At 56.2% G+C, this 15,245-nt stretch overlaps 2 protein-coding genes across 5 annotated transcripts in view; one reads left to right on the top strand and one right to left on the bottom strand.

Annotated features, from left to right (window-relative positions):
• USP5 (ubiquitin specific peptidase 5) overlaps positions 1-11,504 on the bottom strand; it is a 13,537-nt gene extending 2,033 nt beyond the window's left edge. For 2 of the 3 annotated variants that reach the window (XM_007108293.4, XM_055082262.1), the window contains exons 1-17: positions 11,330-11,504; positions 8,424-8,549; positions 8,108-8,174; positions 7,777-7,910; positions 7,475-7,620; positions 7,047-7,231; positions 6,497-6,591; positions 5,428-5,621; positions 4,627-4,698; positions 4,286-4,373; positions 4,032-4,157; positions 3,397-3,550; positions 2,887-3,061; positions 2,186-2,274; positions 1,163-1,354; positions 511-654; positions 280-425 (exon numbers count right to left, since the gene is read on the bottom strand). In XM_007108293.4, coding sequence (XP_007108355.1) covers positions 280-425; positions 511-654; positions 1,163-1,354; positions 2,186-2,274; positions 2,887-3,061; positions 3,397-3,550; positions 4,032-4,157; positions 4,286-4,373; positions 4,627-4,698; positions 5,428-5,621; positions 6,497-6,591; positions 7,047-7,231; positions 7,475-7,620; positions 7,777-7,910; positions 8,108-8,174; positions 8,424-8,549; positions 11,330-11,440 — 2,244 coding nt within the window. In that variant the 5' untranslated portion in view covers positions 11,441-11,504. The remainder of the gene's footprint in view (positions 1-279; positions 426-510; positions 655-1,162; positions 1,355-2,185; positions 2,275-2,886; positions 3,062-3,396; positions 3,551-4,031; positions 4,158-4,285; positions 4,374-4,626; positions 4,699-5,427; positions 5,622-6,496; positions 6,592-7,046; positions 7,232-7,474; positions 7,621-7,776; positions 7,911-8,107; positions 8,175-8,423; positions 8,550-11,329) is intronic. The other variant, XM_007108294.4, reaches the window with a different exon arrangement.
• A 190-nt stretch (positions 11,505-11,694) lies between these two features.
• CDCA3 (cell division cycle associated 3) lies at positions 11,695-14,420 on the top strand. 2 transcript variants are annotated; one of them, XM_028483670.2, is made up of 6 exons: positions 11,695-11,706; positions 12,602-12,776; positions 13,024-13,150; positions 13,409-13,702; positions 13,839-13,942; positions 14,069-14,420. In XM_028483670.2, exons 2-6 carry the CDS (start codon positions 12,657-12,659, stop codon positions 14,222-14,224), a joined length of 801 nt encoding a protein of 266 aa, XP_028339471.1. In that variant the 5' UTR covers positions 11,695-11,706; positions 12,602-12,656; the 3' UTR covers positions 14,225-14,420. The 2 variants fall into 2 exon arrangements, with proteins under 2 accessions (XP_028339471.1, XP_007108354.1); XM_007108292.3 differs by lacking the exon at positions 11,695-11,706 and adding an exon at positions 12,331-12,371.
• The last annotated feature ends 825 nt before the right edge of the window (positions 14,421-15,245 follow it).

Here is a 15,245-nt window from a genome sequence, read left to right as displayed (position 1 = left end):
AGCCATGGCCGCTGCGCCTGCGCGTCCGGAGCCTGTGCTCCGCAACGGGAGAAGCCACAACAGTGAGAGGCCCACGTACCACAAAAAAAAAAAAAAAGGAAAAAAAAAAAAAGAAAGCCCCCAGTGAAGGCCTCTGCTCCCTCATCACAGCCACTAAAGGGCAGAGCCCCAGACTGGCCGTACCACACAGGTCGTCCTTGGTCTTGCTCACGAGGGATGGAACCTCGCTGCCACCCGCTTCTTCCCACAGGTCCCGTCCTCATCTGGGGGCGCCCATACCGTGGCCCGCAGGGCTTTCAGGGCCTGGTCCCGGGAGAAGCCCATGGAGACGATGGTGGTCACACAGTCCTCTGGCGGGGGGTCAGCTGCTGCGCTTGTGGAGCCGGGCCCGCTGGAGCCAGGCAGGATGAGGGGGTTTGCAAAATCTGCGGATGGGAAGGGGTTGAAGCGTTTGGGGGAGGGTGCTGGCCCTGCCTGCTCACCACCCCCCAGCACCCCAGCTCTGCTTACCTGGATCATCCATGTGCGACATGACCCAGTTCATGGCGGCCTCGGCCCCGCTGTTGCCCGTGTAGTAGACGGCTTTGCGGCAGGCGTCCATCGGGAAGCCCATCTCCACCAGCTGGATGATGACCGATTCATCCAACATGGGCGCTGTTGGCGGAGAAGCGCGGGCACAGGGGCCTGAGTTCTTGGGCCACTCCCTGCCCCCCCTGGCTCCCAGAGCCCACCCCCAGCCCCCTTCCAGCCACCCGTCCCATGTGTTTTTCCTCCATGGCCTGGCACCTTATTCCAGAACTAAAATGACAGCACAACATCACGTGTGGCCAGCAGTATCCTCAAGGTACAGGACTGAGGCTAGAGGTCCCCCAGGGAGCCCCTTCCTTGCCCATTCTCTCAGAACAGGCCGTTTCTGGGGTATGATAACCCGCCCCCACCCCCTACCCAACTCGAGGTGAACGAGGGCAGAGGCAATTAGCCAGCCACACACCTCTGTGTGTGAGCGCTGGGGGCGCTCTACTGGTCCTCACGTCCATCAAGAGGGCAGAGGAAATTTGAAAGGGAGGACAGGAGAAACACAATGGACAGGGACAAGGGGAGGCAGGCAGAGAAGACCCCCATCAGCAAGGGAAAGAGACAGGCAGGAAGAAGAGTCACTAACATGTCGGAGAGGAGAAGTGAGGGGAGCAGAAGGAGTCTTCGTCTTCGTTGCCATAGAAACCAAGGCTACCTTTGGGCTCATCCGGAGTGACCAGGGGCGGGGCGATGTCGGGCAGCTCCTCCTCTCCAGGCTGCAGCCCTGTGCCCCTCAGCTGGGAGAGGTCTAGCTCCTCTGGCATCTCGATGGATACATCTGCAAGTGGAACGGCAGGACACAGGTCACCTCGGCAGCTCCCCGAGGCCCTCTGGGGATAAGCACTCCGGGAATCTCAAGCCCCTACCCCCATCCTGCTCTGCAGTAAGACGCTGCTCAGAGCAGCACCCGCTGCAGGGGTCTCAGTGTAATGAAAATCATCATGGGCCGGGGTTCGGGAGACCAGGATTCCAGTCCTGGATCTACCACCAATGAGCCGCGAGCCAGGAAGGGGCCTCTGACTGCGCCGCAGAATGCTTCTACACTTCCGTGGGGCTCGACTCATCTGGGAAGTGAAGTTAATTCTGCAGTTCGCAAAGTCGTCACGGGCCTGCAAGGCCCGTGAAAAACTGTTTCAAGATTATCAGAATGAAAGCATCTTACCAATTATATACAACTATGACGATAACTTTTGGTCTTAAGTCATAACTGTAAAATCGAAGAAGCCTTAAACAACAAGATCCTACCGTACAGCACGGCAAACTGTATCCAAGATCTTACGACAAACCAAAGTGGAAAAGAACATTAAAAACAAAGGAATGTGTGTATATAACTGAATCACTGTGCTGTACAGCAGTAATTAACACAACGTTGTAAATCAACTATACTTCAATTAAAAAAAACATGTAGTGAAAAAAGTAAAAGATCAAAAAATCAAAGAAGTCTTAATATTTTTAGTCAGCGTTTCTCAAACTAGACACATTTTGAAACATCTGAGGTGACGTTTCCCCTTTCAGAGGGAAGTTGGAGAAGCACTAGTTTGTGTGTTAAGGCCCCTTCTTTCTCTAGCACCTTCTGCGTAACCTCCCTCGCTCGTCCCAGACACCATACCCAGTTTCTTGGGCACCCAGTCTAAGCCGAAGGTGAACTTCTTGATCTGGATGACCAGGTAGTCAGGGAATGAGGCAAATCGTGTGGTCCTAGGGAAGAGAGAATGTCCTGGTACCCAGAGAACCTCTCCTGAAAGCCCCGCCCTGGCTTCAGCCTGTCATGGACAGAAGACCTAACAGCCCAGAAGACACTCCATATTCTTTTCTTGCCCTGGCCAGGCATCAAGAGCATCTGTAGATAAGGAGGAGCAGAAGCCGGGGAAGTGAGGTGGGGCGGGGGCGTCTCACGGGCAGGAGCGGCAAAGGGGCAGATGGCTGAAATCCCGGAGACCAAAGACTCTTTCGCATCTCAGGTTCATGCCAATGACGGGTTAGCAAAAAGTAAGATCGTATACTGGAAGTTCCAATTCTGTCCACGACTGTTACTAAGTGCCTGTGCTTTGCCAGGATTGGGGCAGCGAGCGGAGAGAGGCTGCCCTGGAGACGGATCCCACCCCAAGAGAGACGAGGGACTGGTAGGGGCAGGTCAAGGTAACGTGTTGCCATTATCCGAGTCCACTCCTGCCGGGGCCTCTCGGACCAGGGTACCAGCCTCAACTGATACAAATCTGAGATTCTGGCCACAGAGGGACTCGGGGGCGCAGGAGAGGCTGACGGCATCTGTGGGTTGACCGTGGCGCGGGCCGGGCCCGCGGGACTCACTTGGCGGCCGCTGACTTGGCCCGCAGGGCCGCGCTCCAGAAGCCATCCACCTGCTCGGGGGCCCCAAAGGCCTCCAGGCAGGAACCGAAGGGCACCTGGGCCCGGACCAGCTCCGGCGGCGGCAGCGTCTCCTCTTCGGCTTGCCGCTTCTTTTCCTCATACTCCAGGAGCTCCTCTGGTGACAGAACCAGTGGGTGGATCCCTCAGAGCGGGCTGCCTCTTTCCCCCCTCAGCCTCTCCCTGCCGGCCCCGGGTCCACGACCACCTCAGCTCCTCCACCTCCCCAAACCTACCGGACACACGTCCGTCTGTGATCTTGCCTCTTTCTCAACGCAGCTCTGCTGACCAGCTGCAGGCAAGGTTAATCCCACCTGCCCCCAACAGCCCCGCCTCAGCCCTCTGGCTGGGGAGCAGGGCGGACCGTGGGCTCTGCTGCTGTAAGGCACCCACGCACTGCTCCCAGGCCTCAGCCTCCGCCTCCAGGCCCCGCTGGGAGAGCAGAGCGCCCACCTTTGTTCAGGGCCGCGTCCATGGGCACAGGCAGCTGCATGATGTAGTCCACTCGCTGGGTGTACTTCACCTTCTCCGTTGCCAGGCACTTGATCTTTTCTTCCACCAGGAAGCGGAACACTTCATTAGGATTCTCAGAGCTCCGGCAATTCCTCTATGGGGAAGAGGCAGGGTGGGGAGGTCTGGGCAGCCAGGCACTGGGATGGGAGCCTAAAAGAGTCACTGGGGGGTCAGGGAGAGAGACGACCACGAAGAGGTGCGGGGATGCCAGAGCAGAGCAGAAGCCTTCCCTAATCAACCCCGCCAGTTCCGGCCCATCCGGGCACGGTGGGACCGCGTGGGAAAGTGCCTGTACTTCCTAAGTGCTGAGTGTCCGCCTATCGTTTTCTTTGGGCGCATCCTTCATTAGGCTGCAAGCCCAGCGACTGTAAGGGTCACTGCTTTGCTGCTCTCCTGAGGTGCAACTGCCCCTCGCAGGGAAAGCTCAGGGCGCGAAGGCTGTGGGGGCCCAGGGGTGGGAGTGGGCTAGGGCCGACAGGAAAGAATGGGCAGCAAGGAGAAGGGAGGGAACTGAATCGCAGGCAGACAGGAGGAGTGTGAAGAGCGCCCTCCCTCGCCACCTTCGCCGCCCTCACCTCCACCATGTTGATAAGGTGAAGGAAGAACTCCTGGGCATCCTGCTGCCGGTTGGTGGAGAACTCGGGGTGACCCTTGCCAATGAGGGCCTTGAACATTCGAGGGGCGATGCCATCTTGGACTTCCTAGGCAGAGCCAGGGCGGCAATTCAGCTGGGGCCCAAGAGGCCACCAAGTGGCCTTCTTTAGACACCTCCCGGCTCTCAGTTTCCCCACAATTCCAGAGCCTGAAAGGGATGGAGGCCCAGACTCACCTTCTGTTCTGGCACCTGCTCCCCATCGCCCGACTCTGGCGCTGGCTTGGAATACTCTCCCGAGAGAAGGCCATGGCCCAGCTTGGCCCTGCGTTAACATCCAAGAGAACCACTCAGCTTCCGTCTGACACCAATCCTCCCCAACTCAAGCCCTGCTCAAAGCCCCCTTACACAACTCTCTAAAATGTGAAAAACCTTAGATTCCATGGGAACCCCACTCAAGGCAGACAGCATGCCCAGAAGGCAGTCATCTGAAAGCCTCTAGCTGGCCAGGGGCTAAACTGCTGTCCACTCCGGGGGGTCATGGAGCAGCAAGAAGGCACACAGGACTGGCTACATACACCTGGGTGCTGAAATCCTGGGTAGGGTCCGTCGGGGCGTTCTGGAAGATCTTCTCCAGCTTATCCACATATCTGAGAGCAAAGGGAAGGATCGTTGGACGGGCTCTGGCCCAGGCCCAGAGGAAAAGGGAAGGGAGTAATTCTCTACTAGCTCAGGGAACAGGTTCCCTCCAGAGTGGAGAGGCACGCAGTTGACCCCTGGGGTCCGCTTCTTTCCAGCAACCTGCCCTCCCTCCCATTTCCAACTCGGTCAGCAGGCAGGGCACTCCAGCCCCCTCCCTGAGAGAGAGTCAGGGGAAGGGAGAAGACAGCCCAGGAGAAGGATAAATACGGTTCATATTCTTTGAACAGAATGTGTCAATATGTTCTAAGTTTTCACGTGTGTACCAGGCCTTCCCAATTAGACAGTAAACTCACTTATGCTGAGAACCCGCCTTTCTTCTCTCGTCACGTCCCTAGCCCTCCCCTATCCCCAAATGCTCCGTGTACCTGTTAGGTGCTCACCTGATGTCACTGGCCTAAAATAAAGACCACGTGCTCACCCTTGAGTCAGTCAGGAGGCCTCGGGGGGCCCTGGGGGTGGGCATCTGGCCCCACCAGTGGGTTTGTGTGTGGCCGGGTTGGTGGTGATACAGCCCTAGAACCTGCTCCCCTCGCAGTGTACCAGGAACTAAGACTGAGCTAGAACAGAGGTCCTGAGGGCAGCCAAAGGAGGGTGCCTGGAGGCTGGCCGCCAGGGGAGGAGCGGGTGTCAGGGGTGCAGAGCCCAGCGGCCGGCCTCGGGGAGAGGGCAGCACTCACTTCCTCTGGAAGTCGGGGATGCTGAAGAGCACCTGGACCACCGAGTTGAGGTAGCAGCTGTTGCCCAGGTTGCGGATGCCTGTGTAGCCGGGCCCGAACAGGGGCTTGAGCGGCACCCCCGACTCCTGTATCAGCTCCCACTCGCCGATGCGCTGGTTCATGTCTATCTCCAACTCCGTCATCGTCTTGTCCGTCTGCACGGGAAGGGGCACCTCAGACAGGCTAAGGAACGCAGCCCTGCGTCTTTTTTTTTTTTTTTTTTTTTTAATTATTGTTTATTTATTTATTATTGGCTGTGTTGGGTCTTCGTCTCTGCGCGAGGGCTTTCTCTAGTCGTGGCAAGCGGGGGCCACTCTTCATCGCGGTGCACGGGCCTCTCACTATCGCCGCCTCTCTTGTTGCGGAGCACAGGCTCCAGACGCGCAGGCTCAGTAGTTGTGGCTCACGGGCCTAGTTGCTCCGCGGCATGTGGGATCTTCCCAGACCAGGGCTCGAACCCGCGTCCCCTGCATTGGCAGGCAGATTCTCAACCACTGCGCTACCAGGGAAGCCCCAGCCCTGCGTCTTTTCCGTTCTCTCACTTGGTCTAGGACGAGAGCCAGCTGGAGCCTGGAATGTGCTGAATTATGGGCTCTGACGCGGGAGGCCCATTGGGTATCCTCCAGTGCAAGTTCCGGAAGGCCACAGGCAACTGTCCCAGGGGCCCGTTAGGCAGCAGGCCTCTACCCAAATGAGGGGATGAAACAAACTCAACTCCCCCGAGCTGAAGCGTTCATCCATGCTGAAAACCACCCCTTCTCACCCTCAGATCACCCAAGCATCACTTCCTCAGGGCCACTTCCTCCATCCCCTGGACTGGGCGGCCCCCTGGAAACTCCTGCACACCCTCCACAGTCTGCAGTTACTCCCATATCAGCGTGAGCGTCTGATCAACGCCTGCCTCTTACCTGGAACATAAGCCTAGGAGAGCGAGGACCACCCCGTCTCATTTGCAGTGACCAGCACATAGTGGGAGCTCAGGAGTAGTCAATGAATGATGAAATGGCTCTAGAAGCTGAAGGGGTCTCACCTTCTGCATCTTCAGCATGTCGATACCAAAGTGGGACAGGTGCTCGGCCAGGTTGGGGTCCAGGACCATGTCATCCTCGTCATATGAGTACACATCTAGCACAGGAGGCAGGAGCAGCGTCAGAGGGGGCGGGTCAGGCCCAGCCTGACCACCAACCCCACCCCCTGCCTGAGAGGCCTCGGTGGGACAGAAGGACAAGCCGTGAGGGTAACGCTCTTGGCGCCCTCGAGCATCAGTGAGGCCGTAAGCCCTTCTGGGACTGGCTGTCCGGGAAGATGGGGTGAAGCAGGAGAAGGGCTGGAATTCATTGTCTCTCCACCCTATAGGTAAGGTTCCAGAGTGAGATGGGTTTGAAAGAATACTCACTAAAAGATAACGATGGTAACCACTAGGAAGGGGGGGTTAACTGAAAATTCAGTTTTACTGCCATATTTTCATCGTTTATCAAGAGAACAAACTCGCGTCTTGTTCGTGTCGCGTGCAATGAGTTAACGGTTAGGAGCCGGTGATTCCCGCGCGGAGGTGGTCGGCGGGGGGTGGGGGGTGGTACCAGCTCCGTCGGGTGTGATGGTGCCCAGCTTGACGGCTAGCGGGTAGCCCGTCTCCCTGTAGTGTTCCACGGCGTGGTTGTTGCCCCCGCTGCCGTCGAAGTAGCGCCGGCCACACAGGATGGAGCCGTCGGTCAGGCTGAGCCACAGGTTCTCCCTCATGTCGCACTTGGCGCACTTCCAGCCACTAACCCCGGGAGAAGAAAATTAGCTGAAATACGGGTCAGGGTTTTATGGGAGTGGTGGGTCCCCCGCTGGTCCAAGACCTCTCTCTTCTCCTCTCCTCTGGAGGCCCCCTCACTTAGCTCAGCTCCCCCAAGTCTCCCTCCTATCCTGCTCCCGACCCTCTCTCCCACCAGACCCCCGGGAGGGTGGCCTCTTTGCCCCAGCTCCGGGGGTTGCACCCCGAGGTGGAGGGGCCAGGCCTCACCAGGGAGGGATTCGAGCAGGGCTGTCCAGCTGCTTGAGGTTGAAGGCATGCTTAGACACCTGCCGTACTTCCCCATCCCAGGCCTGCACCTCCTGCTTGCGGGAGGCTGAGTCGGCCGACAGTAGGGCCTCCACCGCACTGGTCACCTGGGGGAAGCAGAGGGTGAGAGACAGGACCCAGCCCACAACCCCACATGCCCCTCTAGCCCCGTGGTCTCCAGCTTTCTCGGGCCTTGCCCACGACATCACTGCTCTGGCCCCGCCCGCCCTAGAGTCTTCGGTGGGGCAGGAAGGTATTCATACCCGATCTCTGACAAGGTCAGGCAGTCCCCCCAACCCATCCCGGGCTATCTCCAGGTAATCCGGCAAAATGACGATTTTTACATCCTCGTCGTATTCATATTTCTCCTCGCTGAGGTCAAACCCGCCTTCGACACCTGGTAAGACAGGGAAGAAGAGGGGGAGTAGGACCACCACCACAGGTCAACACCCCTCCTCCGATACAGCACTTCACCTTGTCCCCCCCAGAGCTTCAGGGCCACGGATCAGGCCCATCCTTCGGGGGCCTTCCTAGCACCTCTGAGAGCAGGAATGGCCAGCTCAGGGAGGAGAACACGACGGCAGTGACGCTCACCGATAGCCAGACGGGTGGGCTTCTTGCGGGGAGGGTCTCCAGTGCCTGCAGTTGTGTCTTCCTCTTTCTGCAATGAGGCAGGAAGGGCAGCATCAGCCATGGGCACCAAGGAAGGTACAAAGGAGGAGGCTGGACGGGACGGAGTGGGCTAATCTCGGAAGAGAAAGGAGCTAAAAAACACACGTGCTGGGTTTTAATGACACCAACAGAAATAGGTGAGGGGGAAACTGAGGGCTGTGGGAGGTCAGGACGGAACAGACAGATTCACTACGGGGGCCCGGCGGGATGTGCCCGCACGTCCTCAGGCCTCGCCTACCGGGCGCCGGGTCCGCCGGAGGTGCAGGTAGACTCGCTGGCCCGTCTTGTTGAAATGTCTCTCTACATACTGTTTCCCAAAACCCAGGAATGTGTTCATGCAGATGTAGAGGCCGCCCTCAGACTCCTGCAGGACAAGAGGCAAGGGCGGGAACACAGGCAGGATGAAGCCCGGCCCGGGGAGACCAAGACCTGGAGTCAGAAGCTGCTGGTTTCCAGAAGAAAGATCTGTCCTCCAACACCGCGTGGCTTTGGGCGAGACACTCAGCCTTTTAGGGCCTGGCACCTGGCTAAGAGTCTCCCCATCCTCCTGTGACTTTGATAACAACCCACAAGGACACCGGGGCTGAGCAACACCTATCAGCCACCATTCCCCTTCCTTCTCGCTCCTTCTTTGGAGCCCTCTGGTATACTGCAGAGAACTCCCTTTACCTCCTTCCTGGAGCCTAGAGACCCAGAGAGTGAATGGGGGTCAACTACCATAGACTTGCAAAGACCTCCACGTCAGACACTGAACCTAATCTAGGGACACCATGACCAACCCCACCCGACCTCCAAGATTCAGCAAACCTTCCAGACCGGAAGAGCACAGAGGCCAGCACCTGAACAAGACACCGAAGCCCAAGCTTGCCAGCAAGGCCAGACCTTTCCCTTCCCTCCCTCTACTAGGCAGTCGATCCCTGGTCCACACTGGGCTCCTCCCTCCTTGCCTGCTGAGGCCTGGCTCCAGGGGAACAATGCCTTGCTTGGGGCTCACAGCTGAACCGGGACCCAGTCTGGCAAGGACGTGAAGTCCAGCATTCTCCAGTCACCGCCCTGATGCTTCCCCCCTCCCGCCCCCGACCAATAACCAAATCCCCACTGAAGTCCCATCAACCTCCAACCTCAAAGCCATCCCCTCTCTAGAACCATCTATCAACACCTTCTGAGACAAGAACACATATAACCCAGGAAGAAAACAGGGAAAGACAAGTGTCCACTGTAAATCACAGCTGAGGAGGGAAGATGGGCTTTCCCCAAACTGAGCAAGTCCGCCCGTGCCCTTGTGAAGAGAGTGATGGAGAAGGAGGAGGAGGAAATTGGACAACAGAGTCTTCCCTCAGATCCAAGCAACGACAGGCATCTTCTTCCTGGAATTAAAGCCTCAGTGGCCTTGAAAAATTCTCTGCTGTGAGTTAAAAATAGGGCACCGCACCGCAGTTCTCAGTCCCATAGATTGCTCTGTACCACTCCCTAGAACAGCGTGGGTTATAACATTCATGAACAAGTAGAGTATTTCTCATCACGGAGGTCAAATAAGCTCTTTCTACCATGAACCCAATTTGAAGATAATCAAATATGCCACAAGTTGGTTAGCAAAGCCAACCAATGGAGATCTCCTGACTTGGGGTGAGAGAAGGAAAGTGTAATGAGATTACAAAACCCCCTTTTGGATTATTCAAACCACTACTAAGGAGAGGGACAGGAGTGGAGAGAAGGAGCCACTGTAGGTAGTTGAAAGAAGGGAGACTTCTACCATCTGTTGATAATTAAGGAAAAAAACCCTTCCCTCCTGAGAAAAACAGTGCTTCACCAATGCATGCACTTGATAAAACTGGGAGGCCTGTGGGAGCTCTGCAGTGATTAAACTCCTATGTTGCAAATAGAAGACGCTGATTCCACCAAAGATTGGGAACCCTGGAGCTCTGCTCTGAGCAGCCGTCCTCTTTTAGCTCTGCCGAAGCCAGACTTCAGAGAAGCAGCACATTGTCTGGGGCCCAGATCAAAGCCTAGCAAACCAAGCAACCTACAAATCACAGTGATGATCCTGAACTGGGCCTCAGATCACGCTGCTATCCTCAGCACTGGCGATGCATTAATGAAGCCTTTCCACTGACTTGCAGTTTTCCCGGCCATGAGCTGGTCTGGCTGAACACCCTTGGGCAGGGCCCAGCAGCGGCTTGAGGGAGGGGTGGTGAGGGGGGCGGATCCCAGCCAGGATGCTGCCCTCTCAGTTCAGGCTCTGGCCTAGCAGGAGGCTTGTGTCTGCCCGAGGGTGTCACAGGAAGGCAGAACTGCAGCAAGGGAGGGAGGTACCGGGTGGAGCCTGCAAAACGTGAAGCACGGTGTGGGTGGCGGCTTTGCCTAACTAGTCAAGAGTGGGAGCGGGATGGGAAAGGGGCCTTAGTACCCGCCACGAAAGAAACCACCTCTCTGGGAATACTTTCAAAAGGGTTCCCTCTGCTGTCTGTGATGGGCGGGAGAAAGAGAGAGGGCTGCGGCCATAATTCACCTCAAAGGAGAAACGACTAGAGCTTTCCTCTCCTCTTTCCTCCCCTCCCTACCACCAATGACCCACCTCCCCGGCCCCTGTCCATATTAACCATAGGTGGAGGCTCTCTAACTCTGCCTTTTTCAGAACCGGGTTTCTTCAAGGCCACTTCCAGACTACTAGGCGCCTGGGAACTGCAGTCCCCACCCTCCTACCCCAACCCGGGCCCAGAACTGTGTGTGGTGGGGGTAGAGGCGAGTCACACCATCCCTCCCACACGAGACTACAAAACCCGGAGAGCCATGCGCGATAGGCAAGGCCAACTCCCAAGCTTTCGCAGGGGTCCACATGGGAGATGTAGTCCGGCAACCGGGTTGCGCCTCTGGCTTACAACGGTAACGAGGGGAGTGAGCGACTACAATCCCCACAGTGCTCCACGAGACCGGGTGCGGGGGAGGCGGGCGCGGTGGCTTCCGGGGGCGGTAGTCACACGACAGCTCCCGCGAATTCGAAGCAACGGCAGGGGTAGCCTGGGAGACTACAAGTCCCATGGTGCACCGCAGGGAGGCGGTGGCCCAAGACTTGCAGGCCCCGGCGGAATGACCAGGGCGATGGAAGGAAGTCGTGCTCGCTGCGGCCGTGGGGAATGGGCTTACCGGTGTGTCGAAGGAGAAGGCGCACTCGTCTTTGTGGACCCGGTCTCCAGCCTTGGGGACCCGGATAGTCGGTAATACTGACAGCAGCGCCTCCTCACTCAGCTCCGCCATGACACCGGCAGCAGCTCCTCCACACACAGCGGCTCCCACCGCTTCTAGTCCCCCACCCCCTACCCTTTAGTCCAATGAGCGCCACTCGTTAGGCGCATGCGCTGAAGGAAAGACGCGCGAGAATGGCAGTTGGATGAGCCTGCCCACTAGTGCTCCGCCCTCTGCCCGGCTCTTGACTATCGCCAATGAAAAGCGCTTCTAATGCAATCGATGCTCGGAAGAGCCAATCCCACTCCTCCAGGGCAGAGCGCACGTAGAGCAGTGAGGTGGGCCCCGGAGTTTTGGCTGCTGGGACTCCGGGACCCTACAATCCATTAGCGTGCTGTCTATTGAAGAGCAGAAACTGACGGTGGTTTAAACCAGTCAATCCCAGAAACTTTCCTGGGGACCTGTCCAATGGGAAAATAGAAGGGCAGTTGTAGTATTGATATTTGAAAAGGGGCTGTCCAATGAGGCGGGGCTTGAGAGTTAGTGTCGAGTGATTGCGAGCTCCGTCGACCAATAAGGATTACTATCTCTTTGGCCTCAAAAATCTTTATAACTCCGTCTCCAGCTGGATATGTACATAATAGCGTAATAATTCATGATTCTATTTTTTAATAAAATCATTTGATTTCGAAACTGAAGGTCTCAAAAGCGAAAATTGGCATTCTGCAAAGTCTTAACGGCAGACAGCTCGCAGCCCTATACTGAACAAAGTCCCCCTATCGAGGAGGCGTCACCCCGGCAAGTCAAGCCGTCGTCCATTGGCCCCACGGTCCCCATGATAGACGTCCTCCCAGCCCAATGGCTTCCTGCACTGGAGGCGGGTCTCACATAGCAGACCTATAGAAAACAGGGTAACTCAGCCAATAGGGTCAGGGCAGGGGCGTGGCGGGAAGTTTGAAACTTAGCTTCGGGAGTTGAGGATCGAGCTGTTTTGCACCCAAAGGTGGAACTGGGGCCCGGTAAATGATTTGAATAAATTAGTGAATAAGTTAGAGGGCCCAGGAGGCCCGGAAGGAGCTGCCTTGTCATCTGTATCAGTCATTATCCCCTCTGAGACCTCTGGCCCGGCGGCCAGGCGCTTCCTTAGCGGGGAGCTGGGGAAGTTCGGGTGGTCTGGAGTCAGAGGGCGAACGTGGTCGCGGTAAGGACTGAGACCTGAGTCACTTCTCACAGGCATCCTTTCCTCGCCCGGGCCGGGCCCTGCCCCATCCTATTTCTCCTGGTTGAGATGGGCTCAGCCAAGAGCGTCCCAGTCACTCCAGCGCGGCCTCCGCCTCACAACAAGCTTCTGGCTCGAGTGGCGGACCCCCGTTCCCCTAGCGCCGGCATCCTGCGCACTCCCATCCAGGTACTCAGGATCGGGGTGGGGGAGGCAGCGAAACTGTCTGAATTCGGGGGCCTCTGCCTAACCTGATTTTGAGAGAGGTCACTCCCCGCCACCACCCCCCGCCTTATTTTCCACATTCTCAATCCCGGTGAAGTAGGCTGAGTGTCTGAGGGCCTTGGCAATTCCCGTCTGGAGTGTGGACCTGAGGCTAGAGACCTGGGGGGGAAGAGCGAGGGCCCAGACTTGTTCTAGCCTTTGGTCCTAACAGGTAGAGAGCTCTCCTCAGCCAAACCTGCCAGCAGGGGAGCAGCTGGGGGGCCCTAAGCAGTCCCAGGACTCAGATCCCCGCTCTCCTACCCTTGGCATTGCACGGACACCTATGAAGACCAGCGGAGGTAAGTGTTGGGCCCAGGGAATTCTGGTAATGCTGTCACCTAGCATCCTTGGGTGACAGCATTATCAGAAGGGGCCTCCATCCTCCTGCTTTGAACCCATGTCACTCTTTCTCAACACTTTGCTCCCTCTCACCAACTTCTCTCTTCCCAGTCCCTCACCCACCAGGGCATGACTCCTAAGGCTCATGTATCTTTTCCTCCTTGCTGAATGATTTGTAACAGAGGGTCACTATCTCACTTCACTTCTCCCCCCCATAGAGCCCCCAAGCCCACTGGTGAAACAGCTGAGTGACGTATTTGAGACCGAAGACCCCACATTAAGTCTTCCCCCAGAGCCTGTTCTGCCCCTAGAGACACCTTCATCTTCTCAACTGGACTTGCCTCTGGGCACCCGGTTTTCCCTTGAGGATCAGATGCCACCTTGGAGCCAGACTGAGCTCCCCCCCAGGCAGGTGTTTTCCAAGGAGGAAATAGGACATGCCTCAGAAACCCCTATGGCCAGCCAGGACTCAGACAAGCCGTTGAGAGACCCCGAGACTCCTCGGTCTTCAGGTACAGAATCTAAGGGCAAGGTATGGGGTAGAGAAATTGGGAGAACACTCTGGATAATGTCCACGAATGGATGGAGGAGAAATAAACTGTAAACCCCTAATCTTGGCTCCTCGTTTTAACTCCTCACCAACCCTAGGTTCTAAGTGCAGCAGATGGAAACCAAACAGCAAGGTGCTAGGGAGATCTCCCCTCACCATCCTGCAGGACGACAACTCCCCCGGGACTCTGACCCCGCGACAGGTAAAGGGAGAGAGGGTGAAAGCTGTTACTAGGAAATCCAACGTAAAGATGGGAGCCCTTTTCCCTGATCTTCTCTGCCCTGAACAACCTCCCGCCCTCCCTCACCTTGCCCACTGCCTTTTGCAGGGAAAGTGGCCTTCTCCCCTGAGTGAAAACGTTAGGGAACTAAAGGAAGGGGCCGTTCTGGGAACTGGACGACTTCTGAAAACTGGAGGACGAGCGTGGGAGCAAGGCCAGGGCCACGACAAGGAAAATCAGCACTTTCCTTTGGTAGAGAACTAGGGCATGCACGGCCCCAGCACTGGGACTCACCAGGGGCCTAGTGATATTCTGTGTCCTCTCACCCCTTCTTTCCCTGGGAGACTGGAAAGGCTCGTTTTCTTCAACTCCCCCTACACTACCAACTCTGGGACTGAGAGCTTCCTTGGCTTTCTTTGTGTCTTATGTGTTTCTGTATATTAAAGCAAGTGATTTTAAGTGATGTTTTTTTATCAGAGTATAGTTGCTTTACAATGTTGTGTTAGTTTCTGCTGTACAGCAAAGTGAATCAGCTATACGTATACATATATGCCCTCTTTTTTGGATTTCCTTCCCATTTAGGTCACCGCAGAGCACTAAGTAGAGTTCCCTGTGCTATACAGTAGGTTCTCACTAGTTATCTTTTTACATAATATCAAGTGTATATATTTCAATCCCAATCTCCCAATTCATCCCAGACCCCCTTGTGTCCATACATTTGTTCTCTATGTCTGTGTCTCTGTTTCTGCTTTGCAAATGGGTTCATCTGTACCATTTTTCTAGATTCCACATATATGCGTTAATATACGATATTTGTTTTTCTCTTTCTGAATTACTTCACTCTGTATGACCGTCTCTAGGTCCAGCCACGTCTCTACAAATGACCCAGTTTCCTTCCTTTTTATGTCTGAGTAATGTTCCACTGTGTATATGTACCACATCTTCTTTATCCATTCCTCTGTCGATGGGCATTTAGGTTGCTTCCATGACCTGGCTATTGTGAATAGTGCTGCAGTGAACATTGGGGTGCATGTGTTTGTTTGAATTATGGTTTTCGCAGGGTGTATGCCCAGTAGTGGGATTGCTGGGTCGTATGGTAGTTGTTTTTAGTTTTGTTTGTTTGTTTTGTGGTACGCGGGCCTCTCACTGTTGTGGCCTCTCCCGTTGCGGAGCACAGGCTCCGGACGCGCAGGCTCAGCGACCATGGCTCACGGGCCCAGCCGCTCCGCGGCACGTGGGATCTTCCCGGACCGGGGCACGAACCCGCGTCCCCCGCATCGGCAGG

This window comes from Physeter macrocephalus, unplaced genomic scaffold (assembly GCF_002837175.3).
Source record: "Physeter macrocephalus isolate SW-GA unplaced genomic scaffold, ASM283717v5 random_55, whole genome shotgun sequence".
Taxonomy (NCBI): Eukaryota; Metazoa; Chordata; class Mammalia; order Artiodactyla; family Physeteridae; genus Physeter; species Physeter macrocephalus.
The sequence above is the reverse complement of the archived record's forward strand: the minus strand, read 5'-3'. Positions and strand labels throughout refer to the sequence as shown.

What these genes read in the sequence shown, in the direction of transcription:
- CDCA3 (XM_028483670.2), top strand. Translation starts at nt 12,657, where the DNA reads ATGGGCTCAGCCAAGAGCGTCCCAGTCACTCCAGCGCGGCCTCCGCCT. An exon ending in TCCTGCGCACTCCCATCCAG is followed by an intron (nt 12,777 to 13,023) that starts GTACTCAGGATC and finishes TGGTCCTAACAG; the next exon opens with GTAGAGAGCTCTCCTCAGCC. An exon ending in ACCTATGAAGACCAGCGGAG is followed by an intron (nt 13,151 to 13,408) that starts GTAAGTGTTGGG and finishes TCCCCCCCATAG; the next exon opens with AGCCCCCAAGCCCACTGGTG.